Source organism: Macaca nemestrina, chromosome 15 (genome assembly GCF_043159975.1).
Source record: "Macaca nemestrina isolate mMacNem1 chromosome 15, mMacNem.hap1, whole genome shotgun sequence".
NCBI lineage: Eukaryota > Metazoa > Chordata > Mammalia > Primates > Cercopithecidae > Macaca > Macaca nemestrina.
In genome coordinates this window covers 23378535-23405902 of record NC_092139.1, presented here as the reverse complement: position 1 = coordinate 23405902, position 27368 = coordinate 23378535, and the positions used below count along the sequence as shown (strand labels likewise).

General features: G+C 44.9%; 1 protein-coding gene across 8 annotated transcripts in view; it reads right to left on the bottom strand.

Moving 5' to 3' along the window:
* Positions 1-1284: 1284 nt before the first annotated feature.
* The window catches only part of LOC105496364 (chromodomain helicase DNA binding protein 6), a 214516-nt gene continuing 188432 nt past the window's right edge, over positions 1285-27368 (bottom strand). For 7 of the 8 annotated variants that reach the window (XM_071079296.1, XM_071079297.1, XM_071079300.1 and 4 more), the window contains 10 exons: positions 25166-25226; positions 24275-24491; positions 22589-22797; positions 19650-21224; positions 16379-16530; positions 15772-15978; positions 14381-14833; positions 12536-12727; positions 11407-11526; positions 1285-4459 (listed from right to left, as the gene is read on the bottom strand). In XM_071079296.1, coding sequence (XP_070935397.1) covers positions 3563-4459; positions 11407-11526; positions 12536-12727; positions 14381-14833; positions 15772-15978; positions 16379-16530; positions 19650-21224; positions 22589-22797; positions 24275-24491; positions 25166-25226 — 4083 coding nt within the window. In that variant the 3' untranslated portion in view covers positions 1285-3562. Of the gene's footprint in view, positions 4460-11406; positions 11527-12535; positions 12728-13801; positions 14177-14380; positions 14834-15771; positions 15979-16378; positions 16531-19649; positions 21225-22588; positions 22798-24274; positions 24492-25165; positions 25227-27368 lie in introns of those variants that run through there. The other variant, XR_011613333.1, reaches the window with a different exon arrangement.

Below are 27368 nucleotides of genomic sequence, written 5' to 3'. Positions count from 1 at the left end.
ACTATTCCTATTCTGCCCTTGTACAAGGTAGTATTTCCTGGGACAGGGTTTTAGGTAAAAAATGAAACCAAGACCCTTTACTACTTCTTCTGTTTAAGTTGTTATGAGGGCTCCCTATGTCTTGATTAGAGGCCTGTAACACCTAAGGCCTTACTGTAACAATGCCCATCCATGCTCCAGGCCATTCATGCACGCATCTGGTGGTGTTTAGTTGGGAGCCAACAAGATGAGGCTGGGTCAGTCTCTTGCTCAGCCTTCAAAGAGGCTGTGGCACTTTCCTGCCAGCCTCATTGATAACTTCTGACTCACCCCTTTTGGGGTTGAGACACCAGGCTCAGGAGCACAGAGTTCTGAAAAACCTTGAGAATTTCAGCTACCCTGGTGGTCCTGTGTTTTATGAACCTACTCTAACCCACTCAAGTCTAGTTCCCCCATACATTGCAGGTGTGTGATTGAGGTGGGACTCTCGGTATGGAGCTTGAGAAGTGGTGCTGGGGATGTACCAGCTGAGAGCGTTCAGGCCTCGAGTCTGTGGAGCAGGATGCTGTGCTGCCAACTCTTTCTTTTTTTCTTGAGATGGAACCTCACTGTTGCCCAGGCTGGAGTGCAGTGGCACGATCTCGGCTCACTGCAATCTCTGCCTCCCAGGTTTAAGTGATTCTCCTGCCTCAGCTTAACGAGTAGCTGGGATTACAGGTGCCCGCCACCATGCCCAGTTAATTTTTGTATTTTCAGTAGAGACGGGGTTTCACCATGTTGGCCAGGCTGGTCTCAAACTCCTGATCTTAAGTGATCCGCCTACCTTGGCCTCCCAAAGTGCTGGGATTATAGGCGTGAGCCACCTCGCCCACCCCCGACTCCCTTCTAGGGCATGTTTTAACCAGGTGTTCTGGTCAGTTGGTCGAGAGACAGGCCAAGTCAACCCTCATGATGAATATTCAACAAGTCCTCCATGGGGTGCCCAGCACGGATCGGACACCTGGGAAAGACAGCGGGCATACCATGCACTCACAAATGCCCCAGGCAGCAAGAGACACCCAAGTGCCACTGAATTCCTCAAATACAAATGTGACTTTTAAACTTTTTTTTTGTTTTTAAATCCAGGATCAAGACCACAATTTATTATGTAAGACATGGGGGTGAAGAATGATCAAGAAAAGTTATGGCTGTGAGTGACATGGAATTAGATGAAAAGGCTCAAGTTTGCTGAAGAGTTTAAATTTGGCTTTTGCTCTTGGAAACGTCAAAATAATCATAAGAAGCACTTGTGCCTTACAGAGCAAATAATCCACAGAGTGTCATTTTCATTTTGCAAACAGGGTCACAACAGCAGTCAAATAGAAGCCTAAACACCCAGAGAGTTAACATACAGATTCGATAAGGTATAACAAGGGATTGAGCATGCTGGTGGGTTTTTAAGTCAGATCCACATTGAACCCTGTGACCTACTGGAGGTTATAAGTGGAACCCGGGGAAAGCAGCTTTTCCATACAAAACAACAACAACACAACGACAACAAAGAAAACCAGACTCTGCTGGATGTCTATAATACTCATTTGCAGTAAGGCTTTCAAGATACAGGAATTTTTATAGCATTTGTATTTTAAGGATTTAGGGCAAATACATTTTTTTTCTACTTGATAAAAAGAAAATTAGTACTTAAAAGGTTCAAAAATATATTGATTGAGTTATTTTTTTTTACATAAATAAATTATATTGATTTTTAGGATTTAACAGCTGAAAAAACCCTTTCTGCTTCCACTGGAGGCAAAACTGAACAAAATGTTAGTTAAATAGAGAGAGCAGCATTTCTAAGAAATCTGTGGTCAGCATTATAGACCATCTATGCTACAAGGATGTCATTAAATAGGATTTGTTCAATTACTGGATTCTTCTGTGATTGGTTATAGAATTTCTGGTTTATATCAGATTCATAAAACTGGGACTCCACTTTTTGAAGATACATCTGATTGACATTTTCAATCATGATTTAACAGACTTCTTTGAGATGCTCATTTTAACATTTACATAATTTATAATCCCAAATGTATAAAAGACAATGACAAAAGCATCATAAATAAATAATGCAAAATGAAATAGTTATGTCAAACTTTTGGACCTTCTGATAAATTAGCAAAACTGTAACAGAAAAAGTAAAAAATACAGTAAATTGTGACAACGAAAAGTGAAACTGGTACTAGTAACACTTGCAACATTTCCAAGGGTCCTGCGCAGCCCTGCGCCCCCAGAGTACTGAACCATGAGCTTACTTCAAGTCTTAGAGTGTGAACTACCTGTGAAGAGTGAGACCATTAGAAGGGACGTTAACACGAAGGCGAAAGGACATGGGGAAGTGCTGCTTAGGCAGGTTCTTTCTCAGTTCCTAAACAAGGAGAAGCTGAGGAAGAGAAAATAATGTTGACTTGCAACATAGTTTCGATTAACTGATAATTTGGGATTTGGGTCCAACTGTAAGATATAAACAGAATGGAGAAATTAATGGAGAAGTAACTTTTCACAGCTGTATTATAAAGGATGGCACACATCTGACAGCTTCAGACATTCCTGATCAAAGGACCTACTAGCAAGTGTCAAAGTGTTGGGCAACTGTCTTGCAGGCTCCAGAAAGAGCCTTATTGGTGAAGGAAAGCCTCAAGTGAAAATCCATTCGGTCCTGGTGCTCTTTAAACACAGAGAGGCAAATTAATGGCTAAGAAATCTGTAAGCGAACCAGGTGGGAGCAGAGCGCCAGCTGTGTGTGTGTGAAGCAACGTGGAGCTCTACGGACCGCGGGTCCTGGCCCCACCCCCGTCGCCAGCAATAACTCATGGTGGGTAAAGCTTTTTTGCAGCGAGAGGCATCTTTTCACTGGGGAGAGGGATGTATAGAAAATAATGCCTAGTCAGTCAGTATTTCTTCTCGCTGCAGGTGTCTGAAAAACCATGAAGGGGGAAATTATATTACTACCAGTAAGGTTTTTGTTTTTTATAAAGAAATGAATATATGTATTTTCAACCATTAGTTATATGCTTCTGTCTATACTACTCACTTAAGAATCATGATAAAATAGGGAATTATTTTAACTAAAAAATATGCACCAGCACTTCCTTTTTCTGTGCTTTTTGGTTCCCTGTGACATTCCTCCTGTGCAACCCAGCTCATAGAAAAAGAGCTCCTCTTTGTCTCTGTTCTTCAGCCCTTCAATGGTAAATCCCTAGACAGCTTTCTTTTGCCATTTTTCCTCCTCGAGTGAGTGGGAAACTTGGAAGAGAAGGGGGTGGGCGCGTCACCAAGTACTGTATTAGCTACGATTGCTGGAATGAACGGGATGAACAGAATGCGAATTCTGTGCCTCCTAGACTAGGTAGACAACACTTATCTAATGGAGTGGTGAGACCCTGCAACTATTAACATCTGTTACCATAGTTCTCAGACAGGAAATCAGGTAGGTCATCTTACTTATGGAAACACAGGTTCTTATGGAGGTGAAGTGAGGGAAGTAACAAACCTTTATGGGATAAGAAACTTACAAGTCACAATAATTTCTTAAATGAAAAAAGTTCTAATTGGTGTCGTCGTTGGAGTCTTTGGGTGCCCCCTCCCCAGCCTGTGCCACATGTTCTCTCTCTGCAGGCAAAAGGGCACTGGGTTCGGCACAGTTCTCATCACTGCTGGGCTCCCTTTCGCAGCTGGGAGCAGGCTCTGGGTGGGAGTTGGGGTTGTCCCCCTTTGTCTTCTTCTTCTTCCTCTTTTGGCTCTCCAGGCCTACTATTTCCGAGTGTCTGGCCTGCTGCATGGCTGGCAGAGCCATGCCCATACCAGGGGAGAGGAACATGGACGGGTAAATGAGTCCAGGAGATACTCCGGGGATGAGAAATGGGTTAAAAGCCACAGGACTACTAGTAGTTATTGCAGGTTCAGACTGATCAGAAAATGCACCTGGACCAGGCTTATCCTCAGCTAAAGTGTCTGTTTTCACATCATGGCTACTCGGCTTGTCTCCCGCAGTCTTTTCAGTCACTGCCGTACCACTTTTCGTTGTGCTTGACAGAGACGCTGGAGCAGTGGAAGTGCAGGTGGTTGCCATGGGTGGACTGAGGAGTCCCCCAACACCAAACATCTGGGGCACAGCAGCCATGCCCGGCAGCATCATGGGCAGCATGCTCAGGGTACTTTTGACCTCTTCACCCGTTGGCATCGTGGCAAAGCCAGCTGGAAACCCCACCAGCCCGGTGAGGGGGATGCCTGGCATATTTCTCATGTTCTGAAGTCCTACCAGGTCCATCCCAGCAATCAGTCCATTCATGAACAGCGGCCCCATTCCAGAGGGAGAGTCTGCCACAATGGAAGGAGCCTTCAGGAGCTCGCTCCGAGGCCGCCTCCCCCTCCTGCGGGGGCCCGTATCTCGAAGAACAGGCTCACCCAGGGTGTGATTGAACTTGTTTTCTGGAAGAAACCCCTGGAAAAACAAAGAAACACAAAATGCTGAGGCAACAGGATGGCAGGTGGTCAGCTGAGGGTGACGACCAGGGCTCTGCACTGGCCTGGCCTGTCTCCAGCTGCACGAAGGGTTCCCAGGAAAAGGAGCACCTCTCGCCTACTTGTGCAGCTCTCCGGCCTGACTGTACCTGACAGGCTTCTCCCTCAGCAGCTGACAGCATTTTGTGGCATGGGCACAAGTAGGGCACCTGTCACTGCCCAGTGGTAATTCCAACATGCTGACTGGCAAAAGTGGCATCCAGCCTGTGAGAAGCTGGCAGAAGAGAGTGGGGAGCTGGAGAAAGCACTAAAAGTGCCCTGGTTCTCAGTGAGACTATTGTGGCTGAGACCCCTTCACCAGATCCCAACGCTTGCCTTCCTCCTGACACAGGTTTTCACTGAAGCAACAAAGAATATGTAAGACAGGGTTTTGAAGCCAGACAGACCCGAGTTTAAATCCTGACGGCAACCTCCTAGCTGTGGGACTCAAGACATGTCAGTTAGCCTCTGAGTTTAAGTAAAAAAGGACAATGGCAGCTATCTTTAGAGTTGCTGAAAGTGACGGGTTTAACACATTACCTGATCCATAGGAAGCAGTGCTTGCTAATGGCACATCATTTATTTATTGTGTGTATGCCCCACCCCTCTCTGAATACAATGGGATGTGTATATGCTTGTTGAAGAAATGAAGGACTTCTTGAACATTGTTGGGGAAACTGCCACTAAAATAAGTCATGTTCTCCCTAAGGGAGACCATCTATTTTTTCTCTATTTGGAGGTTCGCTCTCCAATTTTCTTAATTAGCAGAGAGCTCTGCAGTAAAGCACTTCTGCTCCATGTGGACCACACTGTGACAGGACCAGGGCCCTCAACACGGGTAATCTGGCACCTGCACTGGACATTCCCATAACCCATCAGGACGGCTGAGCTGCACAGAATCACAGGGGAGGCAGCACGTGGAGAGGGAGGCGCAGGCTGCGGCCCCACACCCTTCTTCTTGAGAGTGGAGCTCAGGAGCTCTGCAGGGCAGAGAGGATGCAGACAGGAACCTGGTCCCTGGAGCGTAAACAAACCACTGCAATTACAATGGATCTTTCTCTGAATTTATAATCCCTAGAGAGAGAGAGAATTTCTTCCCCACAGATGGGGAGCGATTTCTTTCAGGACTTAGTGCCGCAGGCCCTGCGCCCCTGGAGAACTGCATGCCTTTCTCTCTTTTGATTGCCCTCCACACCTCACTGCTATCAGCTAGTTTATCAAGTAGTACATGCCCATGGTATGAAAAAAGGTGAACTGTACTTGTGCAGTTGAGCAGTCTCAGAGTTTCCTCACACAGAGGAGGTGTACAGTGTGAGGACAAAGCCCTCCCCTGCTGGCACCTCCCTGACTGCCTGGGCATCTTCTTCTTACGGTTCCTGCTACAAAGGCAGTGCTGTTTTACCCCCTTCCCTTTGATTACAGCAATGGTGAAGCAACATGTTCACAGTGGCCTCAATGGATCTTGTCACACTGGATTCCACTGAGGTCAATGATCACCATCAAGGCTGGAATGTGGAGCCTACGGAGCAGCATGAGGCAGGAGAGCTCAACAGTGAGGGGTGAGGCCTCTGGGCTGCTGAGGCAACTCCTTGGGCTGCGCCTGCGGCCTTTCCAGGATTCTCCTTTGGAATACCTTCCCTTCCACTAGAGTCTGCAGAGTCGGGGGTGGTGATGTGACAAGCAGCAGCTGAGGCTCCATCAGCCCACAGCCTCCTTGTCTGTGGGAATCAGAGGCAGGGATCTGGCTGTACCTCTCAATGGGGCACACTCTTGGGGCGAGAAAGGAGGTGCAGGTCTCACCAAGAGACACCAGAATGACCGAAAAAACCCCACAGAACATAGAGAAAGAAGCCAGGGAAGCTGAGGATATCTCTGGGCTGAGACTTGCCACCAGGCCTGAGGGCAGTTAAGAAATCTATTTACAATCTGCCTAAGGGCACCTACTTTTAACTTTAATTCGGCAGCCCTAGCATTTCCCATTTTTTTCACTGCCTCTCTTCTCCATAAACTATGAAAGAAGCAAATCCTTGGAAGACCCACCAGATTTTTATTTAAGGGGCAGCTGTAACCTTAGTTGGTGGCACTGGTTTCAGGTTCTCATGGGCTGTAAGGACACATGTGTGTGGTGGGCCCCAAATGAGCAGCAGCTGGACTGTGTTGGTTCCCACGGCAGTGGGCACTCAGCAGCGAGGGGAACGGCTGTCGGAGGCAGCAGGGAAGGTGGTGGTGATAAGAGGATGAGCAGCAGAAGAGTGCGAGACGCCATGAGGAAGCACTGATCACGTGTCAGGCACTGTACGGAGGGCTCCAGCAGCGTCTCAACCAATCAGTGAATCAGCCCTGTGGAGTCAGTACTATCATCATGCCTGCTTTACAGAGAATTTACAGATTCATAGGTGTGTGAAAACGTGCATATCTGAATGTTTCTGAGTCCCCAGAAATATTTTTTGAACTCCTACACCTGTCCTTCAGTTTCCCAAGAATATATATAAAACCCCAGTTCATCATAGACAAAAAAGCTTTATGATGGCAACTTTAAGAAAGTTCTTCTCAAAAAGCCTTGGTTTGCATCACAGGGCTGGAAGAAATCCCTGAAACTGTTATATTTAGTCCCCTTCGTTTTCACAAGTGGGGGTGGGGGTGGGGGTGGGGGTGGGCAGGGTACAGTGGGTCAGGGACATAGCAGGTGAGAACACAGGCCCTGTGGTTCCCAGCCCAGGCCTCTTTCCACAGCACACCACACCCTCTCTTCTTCCCAGCATGACCTGCCACTTGCAATGTGCTCGGCTGGCAACTGCCCCTCTGGCTCTAGGGAGGATCACTGGGGAAGCAATTCCTGGCTGGTTCCTATTTCTAAAGAGAGACAGTAGGACTTGATGGATCGGGGCCAGGCTAAAAGGATAATTTCTCACCAGTCTGTCTTGAGCTCATCAATGCAAATCGCCTCATTCTGGGCCAGCCACTCTGTCTACACAGCAGTCTCAGGCCCTTGCTGGCATGGCACCACAGCCCAGGGTGCTTCAGCCAGGGTAACCACAACTTGACCACACACCTTTCCGAGCCCTCTTCCTGTAGCCTACCCACAACCGAGAGGCAGAGAAAGATGCTGGGGAGTGTCTTTCCTGTACATCCACAAATGTGCCCTCATAACTCTCCAGCGAGAGGGGCATATTCCATCTCAGAACTCTGTTAGGAAGAAAACAAGCCCAGCACTAGATGAATGGTGCCTCCTTCTTATTTTCAAGGAATCTGCTATAAATCAGGTCTTCTTTAACATGCTTTGAGACCCTCCTCAGGGTATCTAGGACCAGTCTATGCCCCAAAGGACCTTTCGCCACCTTGGCCTTGGCCCAGTAAGTGCAAATAGCACTCTCAGGATATGGGATGTCAAAAGCATCCTTTCCCTGCCCTTGCTGAGAATCATGGTTGTAGACAGAATGGTGGGTCCTTTCAGAAATCAGAACTTGCTTAGAAGGCACAAGCTGATCTTTCTTCCCCTCTAGATGTGGAGAATAGCAGCAGAAAGGCCCCGAGGATAAAGAGAACGCTCTTCATTTGCAGCAGAACAAGAGTGCTGGCAAAGGAAGTCAGCTTTAACCACGACCTGTGGAGGAGTCACCCCAGCCACCAGCTGCTGCCCACCCCAGTCAGGTGCCCCTCCCAGCAGTGCGGCGACCACACACAGCGGCCAGGCGGGCTTTGGCAGCTCTCCCTCCCGGTAATTATACCCTGGGAGCAAACCTGCTTCCCCTTCCAGGAAAGGCCTGCGGAGGGGGCAAAGAGAACAAGGAAAAGGAGCTTCCTTATGTTCAAGCACACTGGAGGCAAATCTGCTTTCTATCTAATTGCATAGGCATCCAGCCCAAGAACATCCTCATCAATGCATGGTAGCATTACTCCAACTCTAAAACTTAACTCTGGGTGGAGTTAAAAGAAGGTGGTGACCGGAGCTTCCTTTCTTCTCCGAAGGTTAGTACATTCATCCAACAAATACGTGCTGGGTGAAAAGAGACCTAACAACGAAATGCGATATATGGCTCTTCATTTAAAAATCCTAAAACCAAACCAGAACACAACAGAAACCAGCTCTAAAGACATTTTTAGGATAACTGGTGGAATGTGAATATAGACTAGATAACAGGTATTATTAATATGTACACGTAATAATAGCAATAATTATGCAGGAAAATGTTCTTTATGAGATGCATGCTAAAGTATTTAGGGGTGATATGTCATGTCTGCAACTGTCAAATGGCCCAGCAAAACCCCAAAACTATACACATACAGGTAAAACCAATATATATATATGTAACTTACACATATAAACTATATTAAGTATATGTGTGTGTATACATATATTTAATGAGTAACCACTAGGTACTGGGCATTAAAAATTGAATCCCACAACCTTCCATGCAGCCTGTGCTATGATAATTCTGTGGACACCACCCATCCAAACCACAGTGCATACGGCAGAAGGGCCATGTGAGCTCGAAGGAAGGGAGGAGGAATTCCTTGTGAGATTTAAATCTATTTCTAAAAAGAGGGGTAGGGTTTCTGCTGTAAATGTTTGTGTCCCTTCAGATTCCTATGTTGAAATCCTGTGCCCCAAGGTGATGGTAATAGGATGCAGGGGGTTTAGGGTGGTGATCAGGTCATAGGGGCTGAGCCTTTATGAATGGAATTAGTGACATTATTATTATTACTATTTTTTTGAGACGGAGTCTTGCTCTGTCACCCAGGCTGGACTGCAGTGGCCAGATCTCAGCTCACTGCAAGCTCTGCCTCCTGGGTTTACGCCATTCTCCTGCCTCAGCCTCCTGAGTAGCTGGGACTACAGGCGCCCACCACCTCGCCCGGCTAGTTTTTTGTATTTTTTAGTAGAGACGGGGTTTCACCATGTTAGCCAGGATGGTCTTGATCTCCTGACCTTGTGATCTGCCCGTCTCGGCCTCCCAAAGTGCTGGGATTACAGGCTTGAGCCACCGCGCCCGGCCAGTAACCTTATGAGAGCTGGCTGTCCCTTCCTCCACGAGAGGGCACAGTGAGAAGACATCTGTCTGGATGATGTGGTATGGGGCCTCACCAGACACCCAATCTGCCAGTGCCTTGACCTGTCAGTACCTTGACCTTGGACATTTGGGTCTCCAGAACTGTGAGAAATAAATTTCTGTTGCTTATAAGCCCCCCAGTATTGTGTTATGGTAGCCTGAATGGACTAAGTATCTATGGCAAAGAAAAAGAGAACAGTGCACCCTAGAAGGCCCTGTTCCAAGAGGAGCTGCAGGAGATACACGGGTGCCCCTGTTGGGAAGGCTGAGCTGCCTGAGGTCTTGTTCTTGCCTTACTGCAGGAAAAGGGCCTCCGAGGCAGGGAGTGTGTTTATTTAACAAAGGAGGCTAACACATCTCTGGGAAGAGGCTGGCTTGCAAGAACAGCTTAGAGATGGGTTTTCTGGCAAAGGGTCAGCATCTGTAGGGAGGGATGAACATTAGTTTCCAAGGAACATGAGGGAAACTGTTAGACATGGAGAAAGAAACAAGCAAGCCAAGGGGGAACTACGTGGCTCTTCCTGACACATCTCTAAAGCAAGAATTCAGAGACTACAACAAAGCAAGAATTGGAGGTCTTCCCTTGACAGTGTATCTGAGACACCGTGCGCCGAGACAAAAGAAGAAGGTGGGAGGCAGTGTGAAGGGTCGAGGGAAGACAGAGGGGACACAAACAAAGGTGAACCAACTCATACTGCTGCAGGTGAAAGAAAGTGGGGGGAGAATCCTAAGAAAAGGGTGGAAGGGACATTTTCTGAGACTAAAGCAAGAGGGGAAAAAAAGAGCAGCTTCTCCAACGTGACAAACTGTCTAGGGTCCAAGTCCCCCCTCAAAGGGGCTGTGGTAGCAGATGGAGATGAGCAATGGCCACTGGTGGGGCTACTAGACCAGCGGTAATCCAGGTGACAAACTCTGGAACAAGTTCCCTGAGAACATTAAATGCCAACCTCTTTCTGCACCAGGAGGAAATGACTAGGGTGGGCGGTCTTTTGGAGCTATAAAAAGAAATCACATTCAAGCAATCCCACCGAGAAGGGAATTCCTACTCCAGGAAAGATGTAGCTGGCAGAGTACTTAAGGGAAGGCATTCAGGAAAGCTTGAGTTTATGGAACAACCTGGGAAAGGCAATAGTCCCCACGAGGATCTTCAGAAGTTCCCTATTCGGGCAGAAAGTGCTTTTAGGAGGTTAAAAGCACATTTATATATAATTTGCCCAAGCTCAACACATTTTCAACTTGAAATGTTGTTACCGCCCCCTAGAGGTTATGACTTTTGCAGTCCAAATTTGTACTAATCTGTAAACTATAATTAACTCGGATTCGTTATACTAGAAGTATTCTGCAGAAGTCTTTGAAGTCCCTTCCAGTCTCATGATGCTATAATAGGAAAAGGGTAGTGCTTAGAGTCAGCTGTTTTTCATTGCCAGTGAGGCCGGACTAGGAAGAAATGTCTTAAACGGTAGCCATAAAAACCTAAATTAGGAAATGAAAACTTCCAATAATGAATTTTGTTCACTAACAAAGGTTAAAATTTCTTTTCCCTTGCAACTCTGCACACAGGAGAAACAAAACACAAACCCAAGCTTTGGCAATGGTTTAACAAACAATTCTGGAGGTAAGGGTTGAAAACAAATGACCACTGGGAGTCACAGAGTGCTCAAAAATGCCACAGCACCATTTCTTGCTGCTAATCAACTTCCTGTGCTGGCTTCTAGTCCTCTTGAAAGACGTCTCCCAGTGAACCCCTTCCCAGCTGGGGCTTTCTCTCAAGTGTATAAGGCATGGCTCAACCAGGATGCTCCTCCTGGCCCCACACTCACATGGCCTTCTTCCTTACCCTCAGTCCTGGCTCCTTGGGGACGGCAGGAACCCTCTCTTCCCCACTCAGAGAGCTGACATCTAATTTTCCAGGTTCTTTACAGCGTGGCCTCCTCTGCTTTGGTTTGTCTGAAAAATTCTAGGATGAAAACGGAGACCAACATTACAAAACTCGCTATCCCAGATTCTTCTGATGAGGCTGATGCCTTTCAACTGGTTTTGCTATTGTTCTCTTCAATGGCTGTCTGCACAGGAGCTGGCCAGGTTAAACTAAAGGAAATAGCTACCTGGCCTCACCTAGGCTTTCTCTCCTGAAGCACCAGTGTTCCTACAGTAAGCTGGAAAACAGGCTGTGTGGGCCCCCAGCCCTCCAGACTAGAACACATGAGCCAATTCACAAGGCTGCCAGGGCCCTGTTAATCCCTGGCCTTTTCCTCTTGATCGTTTCCTTGGATTCTCTCGTCACTGCTACTTGCCTGGCTGGTTTCACCTGTCTCTGGAGGGTGCGCATCTGTGAATGTGTTCTCCTCTTCTTGTGTGCTCTCTACATATGTATCTTAATAGTTAGGTGCATCCAGGACAAAGACGGTGGTGAGGTAGGTGAGCAAGTGAGAAGAGAAAAACCAAAAAAGACATCGTGCTCAAGAGTCCTCTCCCAAAAATGTCTAGTCTGAGGGACTTAGGACAAAGGCAGTAAGGTAATTTGAAGGGAATGTCCCAAAGCAGAGTAACCATAAAACTAAGGACAGTCCCCCAACCACCACAAATGGTAACGTATTAACTTGAAAAGAATACAAAGGAACATTTTCATAGGTGGCCAAGTTTATGCAACCTAAAGATTTCTCTATGAGCTTATGATACCGTGTGGCAATGTTTGTGGGGACGGGGGACAAGTTCTGTCCTCTTAGGATTTTGCATGTCTACTTTTTGGCATAGTATTTGGAGATGGGCTATCATTTCTATTACTGGAGAATTTAATCAAAATTTAAACTTAAAAACAAAAGTCCTTTAACATGATGTTGTCAGCTGACAGATTTCTCCCAAATAGCTCCCAACTTTCTGGTTTCCCTCAGCATGCTTTCATCAAATATAGCAACAAGTCAGCAGGAAGCAAACAGCGATCTCAGGCAGCACCAACAAACACTTACTGCCCCGAAGCCGGGAACTTCTAAGGAGTAGTCAGCCTGCTGCCTCAGCCAATCAAGCAGACTCTTGCTGGGAATGGCTTTCTCGGCTTGGCTGCTGGCTGCCGTGGCTGGCTCGGGAGCCGAGGTGGCAGGCCCTGGCCCCTCAGGGTGTGTGGTGCTCAAGGTGGCCTGCCCTGGGTCTTCATGGACTTCCTGGAAGGAAAAACGAGTATGTATAATCACGACAGAATGAAAATTAGTTTCTAAAAAAAGAAAACACGTAAGGTGTTATTTGAATCACTCCATCTATTTCCACCCTGATATTACTCAGCTGGGGCGCCTGAATTAGAACCCTACACATACCACTGACCCACGCACACATAAGCTCTTGCAAGTGATTTGGTGTTCCCTTCACCTGAGCGCTCCTCTCCCGCTCTTGTCCACTTGGTACACTTTAACTCCATCCTGACTGCCGGATTCAGTTTTCCTCCTCTGTCACCACTGCCCACTGTCCCAGGCAGCACTCACTGCTCCAGCTCCTGTCCCCACAGCACTCTGTCCCTAGCTCTCTCACATAAAGAAAACGCCATACCACAATTTACTCACCCTCTATAGTTTGAATGCCTGTTTTACCTCTGTTTTACTAAAGCCTATAATAGGGTCTGTAACAATGTCAATGCTAAATAAGTGTTTGCATTAATAAATTAAAAAAATACTCTGAAGACAAGAGGGAAAATTTTTATTGGTCATTCCACTGGAATTCTATGATCATTATAGAGAAACTATGGTGTTGCACATCTAAAAAAGGTAACGAACTTCTTAAAAGCTTGCAGGATTGAGCAGGGAAAGGACGTGTCACTTCAGCTTCCCAAATTACTTTGGAAGTCTAAGAGGAAGACATAACCCAAGCAATACGGCTTAGCAGTAAAGTTCTCAGCCCCTAGAGAACAAGGTCCTTGGTTTGGTTTCCTGCTTTGTCACTTACTAGCTGGATAATCTGGGGGAAATTATTTAATGCTTTAAAGCCTTATTTTCCTCATCTATAAAATGGGAATAATAAGCCCATCTTCAGAGTGGTTGTGAGGAACAAACAAGATAATCATGTAAAGCCTTGAACATGGTAAGTAGTAGGCACTCAATAAGTACTAGCTATTACTATTCCTTTTAAAATAAGAAAACATAAAATGGATTCTCAAAATCCAGTAAATGGGAAAACCCAAAATACAACATTAAGCATCAGACAAAGCATAAAAGGGATCTCTCTTGGCCAGGTATACGGTTTCTGACCTTTTCTGTTGTTTGCAAATGATTTCCTTTGAGTTTGGAACAAACTGTCTTAGCATGATCTCCGTGAATCTTCAACCCTCCGTGGTAGATGCTGTTGCCCCACTTTATAGAGGAGCAAAGTGAGGCTCAGTTGTAGCCCAATGTCACCCAGTAAGTCAAGCAGAAGAGCCAGGGTCACATTCAGGTAGCCCTGACTCCTGTTCTTTCTCCCATACCCCAGTCTCGGAGAGCCTCACTACCCCGGAGAAAAGCCGCTGCACACTCAACCCTGCCATCTTGCTCTGCCGTGCCGTCAACAGTGGCTCTTCTGAAACCCTGGAGGAGCGGGGTTGTTCCTATTTGAAATGGCAAGACCTCCTGGCTCATTTCTCCAGGCTGTAAGCAGATTAAGCGCCATTAATGAGTTAGTAACTATCTAGTTCTACAGAGGATGGAGGGCATCTTATAATGAGAGGAAAGAAAGCAGGACAACTGAAATAGAGATAAAAGATCCACAAATTATTTTGTGTCTGAGGAAGAAGGATTTGTTTCTCAGTGTAGAAACGTGAATGTTTTTAATCTAATGACCTCGATACCCACCAAGATTCCTGCCTGAAGTGTTTGCTCCTTCAAAAAGATGAGGTCCATCCCTCCTTCAACATGTTTCCGCCTGCCTCTTCGCCTCCTCGTGGCCGCATCATCTCTTCTGAGGTTTCCATTGACAATCTGTCCGGTCACAGGATGGATCAGGCCAGCTTGCAGAATCCCAGACAAGTCCATGCCAAGGGCTCCCTGAAGTGAACTGATAGCCCCAATCTTAGGGGTGCTGGTGCTCACTGGGAAAGGGGATGTGGCTCCTGGGGACCCCTCTGATGAGCAGGAGAGGTCCATAGCTGACTCCCCATGCCAGCCATTGAGGATGATAGGGGTGTGCCCGTGGGTGGCAGAGAACTGCTCCAGGCCCCGAGCCTTTGCATCCCTCTCCACCTCAAACTCATAGGGGCGCCTGTGCTTTTGTTCATCCTTTGTGAATACTGGAGCTAAGAAGCTCTCCTGTGAACACACAAACAGCAAGAGAGGTCTGAATGCCACACAAGTGGCTGCATGCCAGCTCTTTCTCCAGGCCTGATTTCCCTAGGCCTCATATTATTTCCAATCATCTTTTTAGGAGTTCTTCTAACTCGGGCCTCCTCAAACCTGAACAGCTTGTTAAAATGCAGATTCTACTTCAGTGGGTCTGAGGTAGAGCCTGAGAGTCTGCTTTTTAAACAGATTTCCAGGTGCTGCTAAAGTTGCTAGTCCATGAACTACATTTGGTGTTGCAAGATGATAACTCAGGAATGCTCAACTTCAGCTGTGCATCAGAATCATCTGGGAAGTTTAAAACAACCCAGTACCCAGGACACACTTCGGACTGATTAAATCAGAATCATTAGCTTGTCAAAGTCCCCAGCTGACTGCAATGTGCAGTTGAGCATGAGAACCAGCATGTTAATAATGTATCTCAAAACTCATCACCCCCACCAAAACGCTCACTCCTGCCTTGATTTCCCTAATTTCTATCAACTTCCATTGTTGGCTCAGTTCTCTAAGGGTCAACCACACTGTTCCATTCATGCTTCCCTTTCCTTATATATTTATTGGTCATGGAGTCATATTTGTCAGTTCCCCCCATCTTTGTATCCACTCTGAACCAACTGGGGTCTAGAACTTCTCTATCAGTTTCCTGCTTGGCCCTCCTAGCCAAGCCATATACCACTCTAGGTGAGCTGCAAACCCCTGCTTTCATCATGCCTTCTCCTGCTCCAATACTTTTACTAGCTCTCCACTCCATACAGGATAAAGTCTAAATTCCCCAATCAACACTAATGGCTAGGCAAAACAAACCCCTATCCACTCAGTAAACACTTGCTGAATGAATGAACTCAACTGAGACGTGGAATATGCCCACCACTCTCTGTTTTGTGGTCACTCCATTCTTGCCGGCTCACCTTCTGAATCTGGGCCGCCAATGCTGCGCCGTTGCTGAAGCTGTGTTCTGCTGCTTCCGGCTCTGAGAGGCTGGTTCGAGAACCAACACTGCTGGTTAACACCGGGGTGGGCAGTGTGCCTGAGGGCTCATACTGCTGGCTGGAGGGCCACTTCCCCTTTAACACCACGTGGCAGATATTATCTAGGCGGTTAATTATCACGCGGTCCTAGAAAAAAGGATAAAGCTCTGATGAATAAGGATCGAGTTACCTAAACTCACAAAATCCTTTGAGATCAAGGGTCAAGCTTTTCACCAGAAGGAGTCGGTAAGAAAAGAGCACACTCAAACATACTCACTTTATAAGCCTTAAAATAAAAATCATAGTCTGGACAATACAAATGAAAGCCATGGCACTATAACTATGAGGACAATCTGACACCTTCATCTTACAGTTGAATTAGTTAAGTGCGTGTATCTTTAATGTTCAAATGCTACATAACTAATACCTTTTAAAGGTATTAAACATTTCTGAGTTTGTTGTTCAGAACTATTTCTAAAAGGTTTAAAAACAATTCAAAGCTGAGAATGGTTTTGGGGCGGGGTGGGAAATGCAAGCTCTGGGATACCTTTGGCCACTCAGAGAAGGAATAGAGAGTTTTCTCCTGTAGCAGCTGAGCAATAGTGGGAGCTCGAGCCTCCTGTAGCTCATCCCCAATGTCTCCTGCGATGCCCGATGTTGAGCTCTTGCTCTCCTCTTCAGAGTACTTCCCTGGATAATCTGGGAAGAGGTTAAAAAATTACTCAGACACTTAATTGTCGTAGTGAGATAACAGTGATCTGAGAGATTAGGCTATCCTGATCTTTTCCTTTTTCTTTTTAAATTAGCTTATTCTGTGCTAATTTATTTTAAATGGAATATTAATTATGATATCTTCTATTTCTAGGAGAACCGTATCAGTTAAGCCATAAAAGCAAATCCTGCTCTGGGGCTCCCGAGGCAAGTCCTCTAGTGAGCATTTGCATCCACATCCCAACACAAGAAAAGAGAAAGGAAATTTTTCTTGTGTATCCAAGAGTGAAAGGGGATGACTAACCACAAAGAGGCTTCTCACTCAGTGTAGTGGTCAAGGGAAAGCTGAATATTCTAATACTTTGAGATCTTTGAAGGGACAGTCTATGAAATGGAACAGCAAGAGGGTGATTAATATGAGAAAGAGTGAAAGTCAGGAAGCTTACAACAAATGTCAGACAGACCTGATTCATGTAAAAGATGCCAAGAAACTCAGAACATTTCAATTACCTCACTCATGGAAAGAAATGGACATGCAACTTATTCTTTCAAGCTTTAGTAATGGTGAAAGTTTATCATCAACGTGAATAGATCTTCAAAGATCCACTTACAGGAAATGAACAGACAATGGCAAAACACCTAAGGCAGGAAAAGTTGTTGGCCTCTTTCTTGGTTCAATGACAAGGAGCATCCATCCTTTGAAATGTGGATATTTCACTTTTGAATGTGCAACAAGTCTCCTAGGGAAATGCAGCGACCTGACCATGAAAAACAGGGCCTTGCTAGGCCTGGTGGACTCAGGATAAGTCAGACAGACACGGCCCAGGCCCTCAAGGTTCTTACGGCCCTATGAGGGAATACAGCCAGGAAAGCAGTGACAGTAAAAGAGCAACTACAATTACAAGCTGTGATAAGTGCTATCGAGGGAAAGAAACCAAGTGCCATGATAGGGAACAACAGGGAAGAACCTACTCAAGTAGGTTGTTAGAGAGTCTCTCGGAGGAGGGAAGTCCCATGAAGATGAGGCAGCAACGGGGAAGGGTATTGTGGACGTGCTGAGGAACTAAGTGAGGGCCAGGTGAAAAGTACGAAGATGAGGCTAGAGGGGTGGAAATCATCTAGAACATGCTGAGTCCTGTAGGCCAGGATAGAGAATTTGGTTTATTCTAGATTCAATGGGGGACCACCACTGAAAGGTTTTAAGCAGAGGAGTTGAAAGTTTTTTTTTTTAAAAAGCGAAATCATGTGAGAGAGAAAACCTGGAAAAAGCCAGGAGACCTGGGCCCTGACAGGTGTACCAGTTAATTACTGCTCCTTCAGGACTGTAGATTTCTAGTCTCAAAAGCAGAGCTAACCTTCTCTGCCTTACCTGTCCCACACCTCATATGTGTGAAGGATCCCTTCCAAGGTCTTCAGAAGCACTTTTAAAACCATCAGTGAAAGGGACTCCCACCCACACGTGCACATGATGCTCACCAAAGCTTATTAAGGTCACTGCTTCCTCTACTCTGACTTAGCAAGGCTGACGCTGCCATCAAAGGATACCAGTTCAGGAACACAATTTCTCCTCTAAACCGTACGTTGTACTCACTTGACTGCCTGGGTTTCCAAGGACCGATAATTTGATTTTTACCCACAACAGGGTTCAAAAAGCAATGTGGGTTTTATAGTTCAACACATGGCAGCAATGCTTCGGGGCCTGCCGTGAGGAGAATCAGGCATAGTTGCAGACTGGTTCCTTCTGGGTTGGCTGAGGTTACAGTTCTATCAAGCTACTTTCAATTTGGCGTCTCGGTTTTTATCTCAGCTAGTGTGTAAATTTTAATTTGCGTTCAGAACTCTTCCCAAGAGTTCTGAATAAAACCAAGGAGTTTAAAAAGAAAAAGCTAGATAACTTGAGGCTGGGTGCAGTGGTTCACGTCTATAATCCCAGCACTTTGGGAGGCTGAGGCAAGTGGATTGCTTGAAGCCAGAAGTTCAAAACCAGCCTGGCCAACATGGTGAAACCCTATCTGTATTAAAAATACAAAAATTAGTCAGACGTGGTGGCACACACCTGTAATCCCAGCTTGGGATGTTGAACCCAGGAGGCAGAGGTTGCAGGAGCTGAGATCGTGCCACTGCACTCCAGACTAGGTGACAGAGCAAGACTGTCTCAAAAAAAAAAAAAAAAAAAAAAAAAGGCTAGATAATTTGGGGGACTTAGCTTAGCTCCTTTTTCTTTCCCTCTTTAACATAAAATCAGTGCCCCAGAAAGGGATGATGTGTCTGTCCACACGCCTCAGCATCACAGTGGACCAGGCATGAAGGGAGTTGTTTTTGGTTTTTTGTTCACCCTAATAGGCCTTCTTGGATCTGAAAAAAATTAAAACTACAGCTAATAATCATTTGTTGCTGTTGTTCCTCACGATCCCTAATCACTGTATGTCTATTCTTGCAAAGCCCATAGAATCTCAGGGTCACCTAGATTCTTAACATTTTGAAATTCCTTCTAGCTTGAACCCTTATCTAAGATCTCCCTATTTAAAAGGATCAAATCTATTTTCTTTATTGCTGTAAACTTTTTATTTCTTTTGAGTTACTGAAAGGAATCTAAACCAAATGCACCGACCTTAAGTCACACAGTTTTGACAATGACATGAACAAATGGCTTTTTTGCCCACCTTAACAAAGATCAAATTTATTTGTATTTTTGTTCAGTTCCTGAAAAATTAACTGCCCCCATATTAAACTGCAAGTTCCTAACATCCCAAGGCTGTTCCACTTTAGCCAGTTTGAAGCACCTTATCTACGGGAAGAACAAACTATTTCCCCTTAACACCATACATAGCATCTATTGAATGAAAACACACAAGCCCCTGCCCAAATTATATGGGTGAGGCAGCCAAAGTGCTATGATTGTCTATGATCTTCTTCAATTTTCTACAACATGACCACAGTTACTAAGCTATTTGAATTTTCAGTCCAAGGCCTATGACCTTTGGTGAGGGCAGGCAGGTCTGTTTCAGAAGCTGTAAAAATATGAAGCACTCTCTCCCCCAAAATCCAACCCCCCGTCATGTGTGAACTAGTTTATCCAAAATACGACAAGATCCTACATACTGTACCTTGACTATGGCAGTTTCCATCTCTATCATACTCATCTTTATTCTCAAAATCCATGTCTTCTGCTTTGAGCTCACTTCCTTCGAGAGGATATGTGGGGAAAACTTTTTGCCCCTCTGCACCTTCTTTCCAAGGTTCTTTTAAAAGCTCATGCTTCACTTTAAACGGCTCTGATGCAACAGCAGTGGGTTCACCCTCCATGGCGATAGTACTGGTTTTGCTTTTGAACAGATCTGGGATATAAGCCTTGGGTTTCTCGATTTCAAATTCATCATTCTCAAGGCCATGCATCCACCTCTCCATGTGTTTGCAGTGGCATTGACAGGCTGCTGGAGGCGGGAAAGCCCTCTGTAGTCCAGGAGTCTGGTTTGCCACCTCTAAGCTTCCTTTCTTGGTTTCATCTGCATGGAAGCCTTGGTTCTTTTCCCTTGAGATGTCAATAGTGGGCTCTGTGAGATGCAATACCTCTGGCCTTTCCCCCATGCCTACTGCCATGGCTAAGTTTTCCTCCTCGTTTTCCTCCTCTTCCTCCTCCTCATCACTGTGGTTCTGACTCAAAATCAATTTACTTTCTAAGCTTTTGTTTTCCAATAAATCAATTAATTGCTGATCTGATGACAGGTTTCTTTTGGAGTCACAGACACTAAAACTGCACATATCTACAAACCCACTTTCATTTCCTGGATTCAAGGAAGAGGAAGCTAAACACTTGGCTTCCAGCTGGCTGATGCTTTCGGGTCTCTGTCCTGCCTCACTGAAGCAGAGGTCCTCTTCCTTTGAAATAGACATCAACAAATGTTTTCCATTTTTGATGTTTGCTTGAGCTACTCCTCCTGCTTCTAAGCTACCCATAAAAGTGGGGCCGGAAGCTATTTCTGCCTCATGGCCACCAGGCTGGCAGTTCCCATCTTTGCTTATTGAGATGGTAATAACATCTTTTCTACATTCTGTATTGGTACTTGGGCTCTCCCGAAAAGAGCCTGGTTCTTGGCTGAGCACCTTCTTACCATACATCATGCTCTCTAAGGACTCAGGCAGCAGGCTTTCATCATGGTTGATGGAAATGACATCCTGAACTTTAGAAATAAAGTTTTCACAAGTCACATCAGGCAGGCTGAGATGATCATCTCTGCTTTCTACTTTCACTAGATTCTCAGGTTCATTTTCAAGGGACTCTGAAGTCCTACTCATTTGAGTATATGTAAGAGATTCATATAATTTTGAGTTGGTCTGGTAAAGACAACAGAGATTTCCTGGTGCCTGGGTGTCAGATCTTTTATGCTGGGCATAGTTTCTATAGGCATCCAGAAAGGACAGCTGGGGGTCGTTCATGATGTAACAGTCAGTGCGGTTCAGCCCATGTTTGGCAGTGCCGATGAGCAGGTCTCGATCATGCTTCCCACACTCCCACCAGACTGGGAGGTAGAGGCTGGGCCTGCACAGCTGGAGGCGTTCATGCAGCTGAGGGCACTTAAGCACTTGCTCTCGAACTTTGCGTAACAGTTCAATGCGGTACAGAGTTCTTGCAGCACGTTCCTCAGTGATGGGTTCAACGTAGATGGTGGTATCTGGGGGACCTGGAGAGAAAGGAAAATAAAGCCTATCACTTAAGGTGGCCTCAGACACTTCCGCCCACCTGAGCCCCTGCATCTCTGGCCGTGGAGTTTAGCTCTCTGGCTCCTCAGCATGGCAGCTGTAGGTGTGTGGGCCCTTGCTAAAACAGGAAACTGAAAAAGAATGGAAGGACAGACCCAAGGGGTGTGAAAGAAGAGCATAAAAACTCCAGTTCTGAAAATAGTATTAGTTTCCTTTAAATAAGCATGTACTAGGCCAGGCATAGTATAGTAGTAGTTCATGCCTATAATCCCAGCACTTTGAGAGGCAGAGGCTAAGAGGATCGCTTGAGGCCAGGAGTTCAAGACCAGCCCGGACAACAAAGTGACACCCTCTGCCAAGTCTACAAAAAATAAAAAAAATTATCTGGGCATGGTACCATGTGCCCATAGTCTGGCTGTTTGGAAGGCTGAGGCAAGAGGATCTGGGAGATCAGGAGTGTGAGGCTACAGGGGGCTGTGATCACACCACTGTATTCTACACTAGGTACTTTATACATGTTACTTAGTTCTCATGAAAATCCCACCATATCATCATCATGCCTGTCCTGTTTCAAGGATAAGGAAATTGGCTCAGATAAACTACCTTGCTCCAGGTGACAGAACCAGGATTTAAATCCAGGTTTTGTCAGTGTGACTCCAAGGTCCACATCTTTCCAATATATTCAGCTCCCTGGCTTGGATGACACCACTTTAGCCCTGCCACATAGGAGGCAAAGGCTGGGACATCTTGTGCGTGCTGCCATAAGCCCTGAACCCACACTGAGTAGGTTCAATGTTTGCTTTAGCTTTCCTAAAATATTGTCCCATGGTCCAGAGGAACTCCATCTACAACTACAAGGCTAAAGGCAGGCGTTGCAAGTGTCAACCAGGAAGACATTTTTCAAAAGGGTTCTCTATTGGATCAGGGGATATTTAAATGACAGCCACTTACTTTCTATAGTTACAAGTCGACATGTGAGGAAATACTTAAAGTTATTAAGATTTAATCTAAGGAAGGTGCAAAATTCAGAGTAGGATAAATCTGAACATGACTTAAAAAAAAAACCCGTATACTTTGGAGAACGCGGTTAATAGTCTCTCAATATTTGTGACATTTTAAGCTGAATTTCAACTTTCACTGAAGTTACATCATTTTGGGAGAGAGATTTTATTTTATGAGGTGGATCCAATTAGAAGTTTATGAATTTCTAAAAGCCCACTCATCTTTACCTAAATTCCTCATGTAGACTCTAGTTGTAATAGGTATACCTAAAGTAATTCTGCAATTTGAAAATCAGAATGTTCTTTCCTTGTATCATCTGACAATATACTGAGAGTTTTCTCACCGCCATCTTTCCATGTGGGTAGACGACAGACATTCCGGCACATGGCCACGAAACTATAAAAATACTGTTCCAGGCTCTCATCCGACTTCTTGTCCAAACGGGAAATGATGCGGAACTGTGTCCAGTCAAAGGTTTTCTTTTCTTGATCGTAAACAACACCAAAGGAAGACACTGTTCTATAGAAGTCTGCTTGTTCTCTCCTAGTCCACCTTGAGATTTAATCAGAAAGGAAGAGTGAGCTGTTTCTTCTTTTTGAAAGCCAATAACTGCTTATTGAGAGCCTACTATGAAAGCCCATAAAGTCAAGAAAGGAGGCAGAGCTGGTTTGTCTCTTTTGTTATTTTTATTTAAGTTAAACTGGGCTGAGAGGCTTATAATGAAAACAGCCTATTATCCTACTCCCAAAGAGGTAATCACTTCCAAATCTTTCAGCTCTTTCTTCTGGTATTTACCTCCCTATGTCTAAACCAGGTATACACTTGCTATCTCTTGATTCATCAATTTTAGGAATCACCTAGTTAACTTCTGCCTGTAGAAGATGAATATTTTAAAAATACTATATATACTTAAATATCTAGCCTTTTTTTTTTTTAACCTGTATGGCAATATAGAAGCAGAGAATCCTGGAGGGATCTTCCAGACCATTAAATTCAACCTCCTCATCTTACTGGTGTCCTGAAGGGAAGTGACTACTTCAGTGACACAACCCCTGCCTCCCCACCTCATACTGCTTTTCTTTGTGGTTTTATGTAGGTAGGTTGTCCATGACAATTATTTTCTCTGGGACACAAAAGTCCTCTAGTCTTTATATCCTATACGAGGAAGTCAATGACTTAAGGGAGGTGGATAATTATATACCACCATAGCCTTTATGTGGGGCTCCTGGGCAGGGTGCTCTCCAATCCAGAGGGAGTCTAGCTAGGCATGGGGGTAACAGGGTGAGGGGTTAGAGAAAGAATGAGAAGCAGAGAAGAAGTGGCTTTGGTTCTTCTCTTTAGAGATGTGTAAGAAGGAAGAAATATATTCCCTGAAGTATCAAATTTCATAAGTCAGGAGTACAGAGAAGAAATTGAATTTGTTATGCAGTCTTCTTTTAATTCACGGGATGTTTCATCAGAAGGATAGAGAGATATGACTCAAGGAATTGCAGCTTCGTTGATACCTTCTGGTGGCACGATTCCTAGCCTATGCTGGCCTTCTGTAAGCCTTTTAGAGCTTAATTCTCAGATGGGCAAGTAACTGCTGGTAATTTATTCCTTCCTTTTGGGCTTGCATTTTATGGTATTTATTGCCCTGGAAGGCTTGATAAGGATTTAGCTATAAGACAGCTTCAATGTTCCCTTTGTTACTAAAAGAATTAGGGGGTCTGAAAGGGTCTGACACATTCCACTGTGGTGTTTCTTAACCATATCCCCAGACACTGGGGTTTAATTTAGGGAAGAGTGTCAAGTTAGAAAATCACAAAAATCTGGAAACTGTAAAGACAAGGTAGGGTGTTCCTAGACCTCATCAGACTCCTGTCACCATGACACCATCACAACTGAAGGCTGAAGGTAATGAATTCTGGAGATAACCTAACTTCACAAGACAACAGAAATATACTCGCCCTCCAAGCTACCAGCTTCACCTTTTGAAAACGTTACCCAGTGGGTGGCTGAGCATGCCCCTTTGGCCACTGGCTTTTACCTCTTTTGGGCTTCCTTGTTGATGAGGTCCATTTCTGAGGTTCTCCTGAACATCTCTTCCTGAACCCAGTATCCTTGGCTACCTGGTCCCAGAATTTCAGGCCGGCACAGTTCTTTGCGGTTGCAGCGCTGGTAAACAGTGACCAGACGTCTGAGACGAGCTGTGAGGGCGGATGAAACTGGCCAGGGCGATTTGTCTGGGTCGGAGCCATCCTGGGCTTCAAACATCAGTGAGGATATTAGTATTTACAAACAGAACTAAAACAGGAATGACTGTCTTTTGGTTTTGTTTAAATAAAAACAAAGCTGACTCAATAACTTACTCAAAGTAGTTACTGATTTAATAATTGGCCCAGGAACTAGGCATGGCTGGAAGGGCTGCAATTTTGCCTTAGATACAGCTTATGTTGTGGTCAATTCTGTTATCTCTCAAACACAGAAGTATCTTTTGTGGTGGCAGAAGTGATCTGAGGACTTTGCTCTAAAGCACAGGAAGGAGCAGACCCTTTGTTGCCTGGGCTTTCCAATTACCAAAGCTCCTGTCATGTCTGAATTCAGAAAATTCAAAAACCAAACCAAACTAAACCAACCCCCCCATCTTTCTTTAAAAAAAGAAAATCAATGTCATCACAATTGCTTTTTACCTCTCAGACCCTATTCTAACTTAAGATACTAACATTTACTTCACTTTCAAATTTTAATGCCAGGTAGAGGAAGCTAGAGCCATGTTAAAGCTCCATGTGTGACTCCAGGGGAGTTTGATGAAGGTCAACTTATTTTGCTTTTTAAAAGAGCCTCCTTAAAAAACTACATGTTAATTATATATAAACTCCATGATAACTAACAAACTAGGACCTTACTTTCCTATGCCTTCAGAAGGACATAGTCTCACCTGCCCGGCTGTCATCCTTCTTTTCGCCAAAAATGCCATCACCTCCATCACTGGAACTCTCCTAGGGATAAATAAAGCCATCCGATCAGCAAAACTGCAGCTTAGAAGAAACCAGCTCAGAAAGTCTTGATACGGAAAAAGTAAGCATCACGCATAAGAGATGTCCCCTGCCCACGAACAACTCAGACCAAGGTAGGACCTGAGAAAGCTTACTTCTGTACAATCTTAAAAGAGCCAGAAAGCAGTTTATTTAAAATAAGTTTTTTCTTTTTTTTCCCTTTTCCTGGAACCATGTGGAATGCTTCTGCCTGTAAAAAAATCAGCCTGAGCAATGATGAACTGGCACACTCTCTGGCAATTACATTTTACAAGTACTATTTTAGTTGCGAATTTAAATATTTGCCTTACCATCATCACTTGCAATTTAATACTGTCATTTCATTTCATAAAGGTTGTGCCTGCATTTCTGTTCTTTTGCTGTGAAAAAGTGTCATGTTCGTGTTCATTATGGTTAACTTACTTCACAGCAACAGACACTATTTTCATAAAACACTACTGCTCCAGACATGAAACCTGATGGCGCAAAACCCCAGGAATTTAAAATTAAAATCATGACTTGAGCTCTAAGTGAATCTGGAGTAATATCACAAGCACTGAGCTTGCCCAGTCGGTGTATGTGTCAAACTGCTTTAATGGATTCCTTCACAAACCCTTCTTGGTCTCAGGAATGGAACCTTAAAAACTCCTTATATATATAATGCAGGTGGGAATTGGAGGGGTAAGACAAGTGATTGTGCTATTTTTCAACTGGACTCTAATTTCAACACTAAAACATTATATTTTGACTAGCATCTTTTGACCTGAATGACAGTACAGAACAACCTCAGGATTCAAGACTTTCCTAGAGCACAGGGTCAGAGAGAAGGGTCAGCAAACTGCGGCCTGCAGACTTTCTGTGTGGCCCTCAAGCTAAGAATGGTTCTTACATTTTTAAAGAGTGAAAAAAAGGGAAGGATATGCAACAGAAGCCACATATGGCCTTCTAGCCCAAGGTATTTACTCTCTGGTCCTTTACTTGCTACATCCTGGAATACACAACACGGGAGACCAGTAACCTAGCATGGTAGGAATGCAGACACCCACGACTGCCAACAGTGAAAATTCAAAATGCTCTCTTTGGGCGCCTGATACCACGCAAAGAACAGGAGCCCATTTTCTGAATGAATTTCTCTCTTACGCAGAACAGTGATAATAGCTAATATTACTGAGAACTATGTGTTAAGCATTGCATAAAACCTTTTACATGGCTCATCTCATTTAGTTATCAGCACTGTCTCATGAGATAGAAACCATTACTATGCTCATTTTACTGATGCAGAAAACAAGTCCTAGAAAAGTTCAGTAACTTGCCCAAGGTCACACATCTGGAAAGTGGCAGAGCTGGGATTCAAATACAGGTAATCTGATTTGAGAACCAACACCTACAACTGTCAAGCTGTCTAAAAAAGGACAAGAGAGTCTTAGATGAAAATTTTTTTGGAGAGTGAAAACGTATTTATAACAGAAGTGGGAAACACTAGCTAATCTCCTTTGCCTGGGCCAGAATTGTCTCCTGTTATCTAACGTTAATGAAAAGTGAAAACCCAGGGCTGATCTACTGTACCATTTTGACGTGGCAGTTAAATATACCATCTTATCTTACACTACTCTTTAGGCAGTTAAAAAACAACCTACTATGCCTTATATAATTTCCTGCCAGAGAGAACCTTTTAAATATCCCCATGGTATCTGTGAAGATTCTTTGAATGCTGAAATGTGTAAGTGTAGTACTTCCAGCTGAGAAATGTTCTACAGTCTGCACAACATGGGTGGCAGGCCCCAGAGCTGCCATGTTCCTTCTTGCCATGTAGTGGTGGCTGACATGGGCATCATCATACCCCAAGTCCATGAGAGCAGGCTCCCAGCTTGGTGTGAGGCAGGCACACAGCAAATGCTAGCTTTCCTTCCAGTCCACCTAGTAGTTTCTGTTGGTACAGTTAGTTTTTTTTTTTTTTTTTTTTTGAGACGGAGTCTCGCTCTGTTACCCAGGCTGGAGTGCAGTGGCGTGATCTTGGCTCACTGCAAGCTCCGCCTCCCAGGTTCACGCCATTCTCCTGCCTCGGCGTCCCGAGTAGCTGGGACTACAGGCGCCCGCCACAGTGCC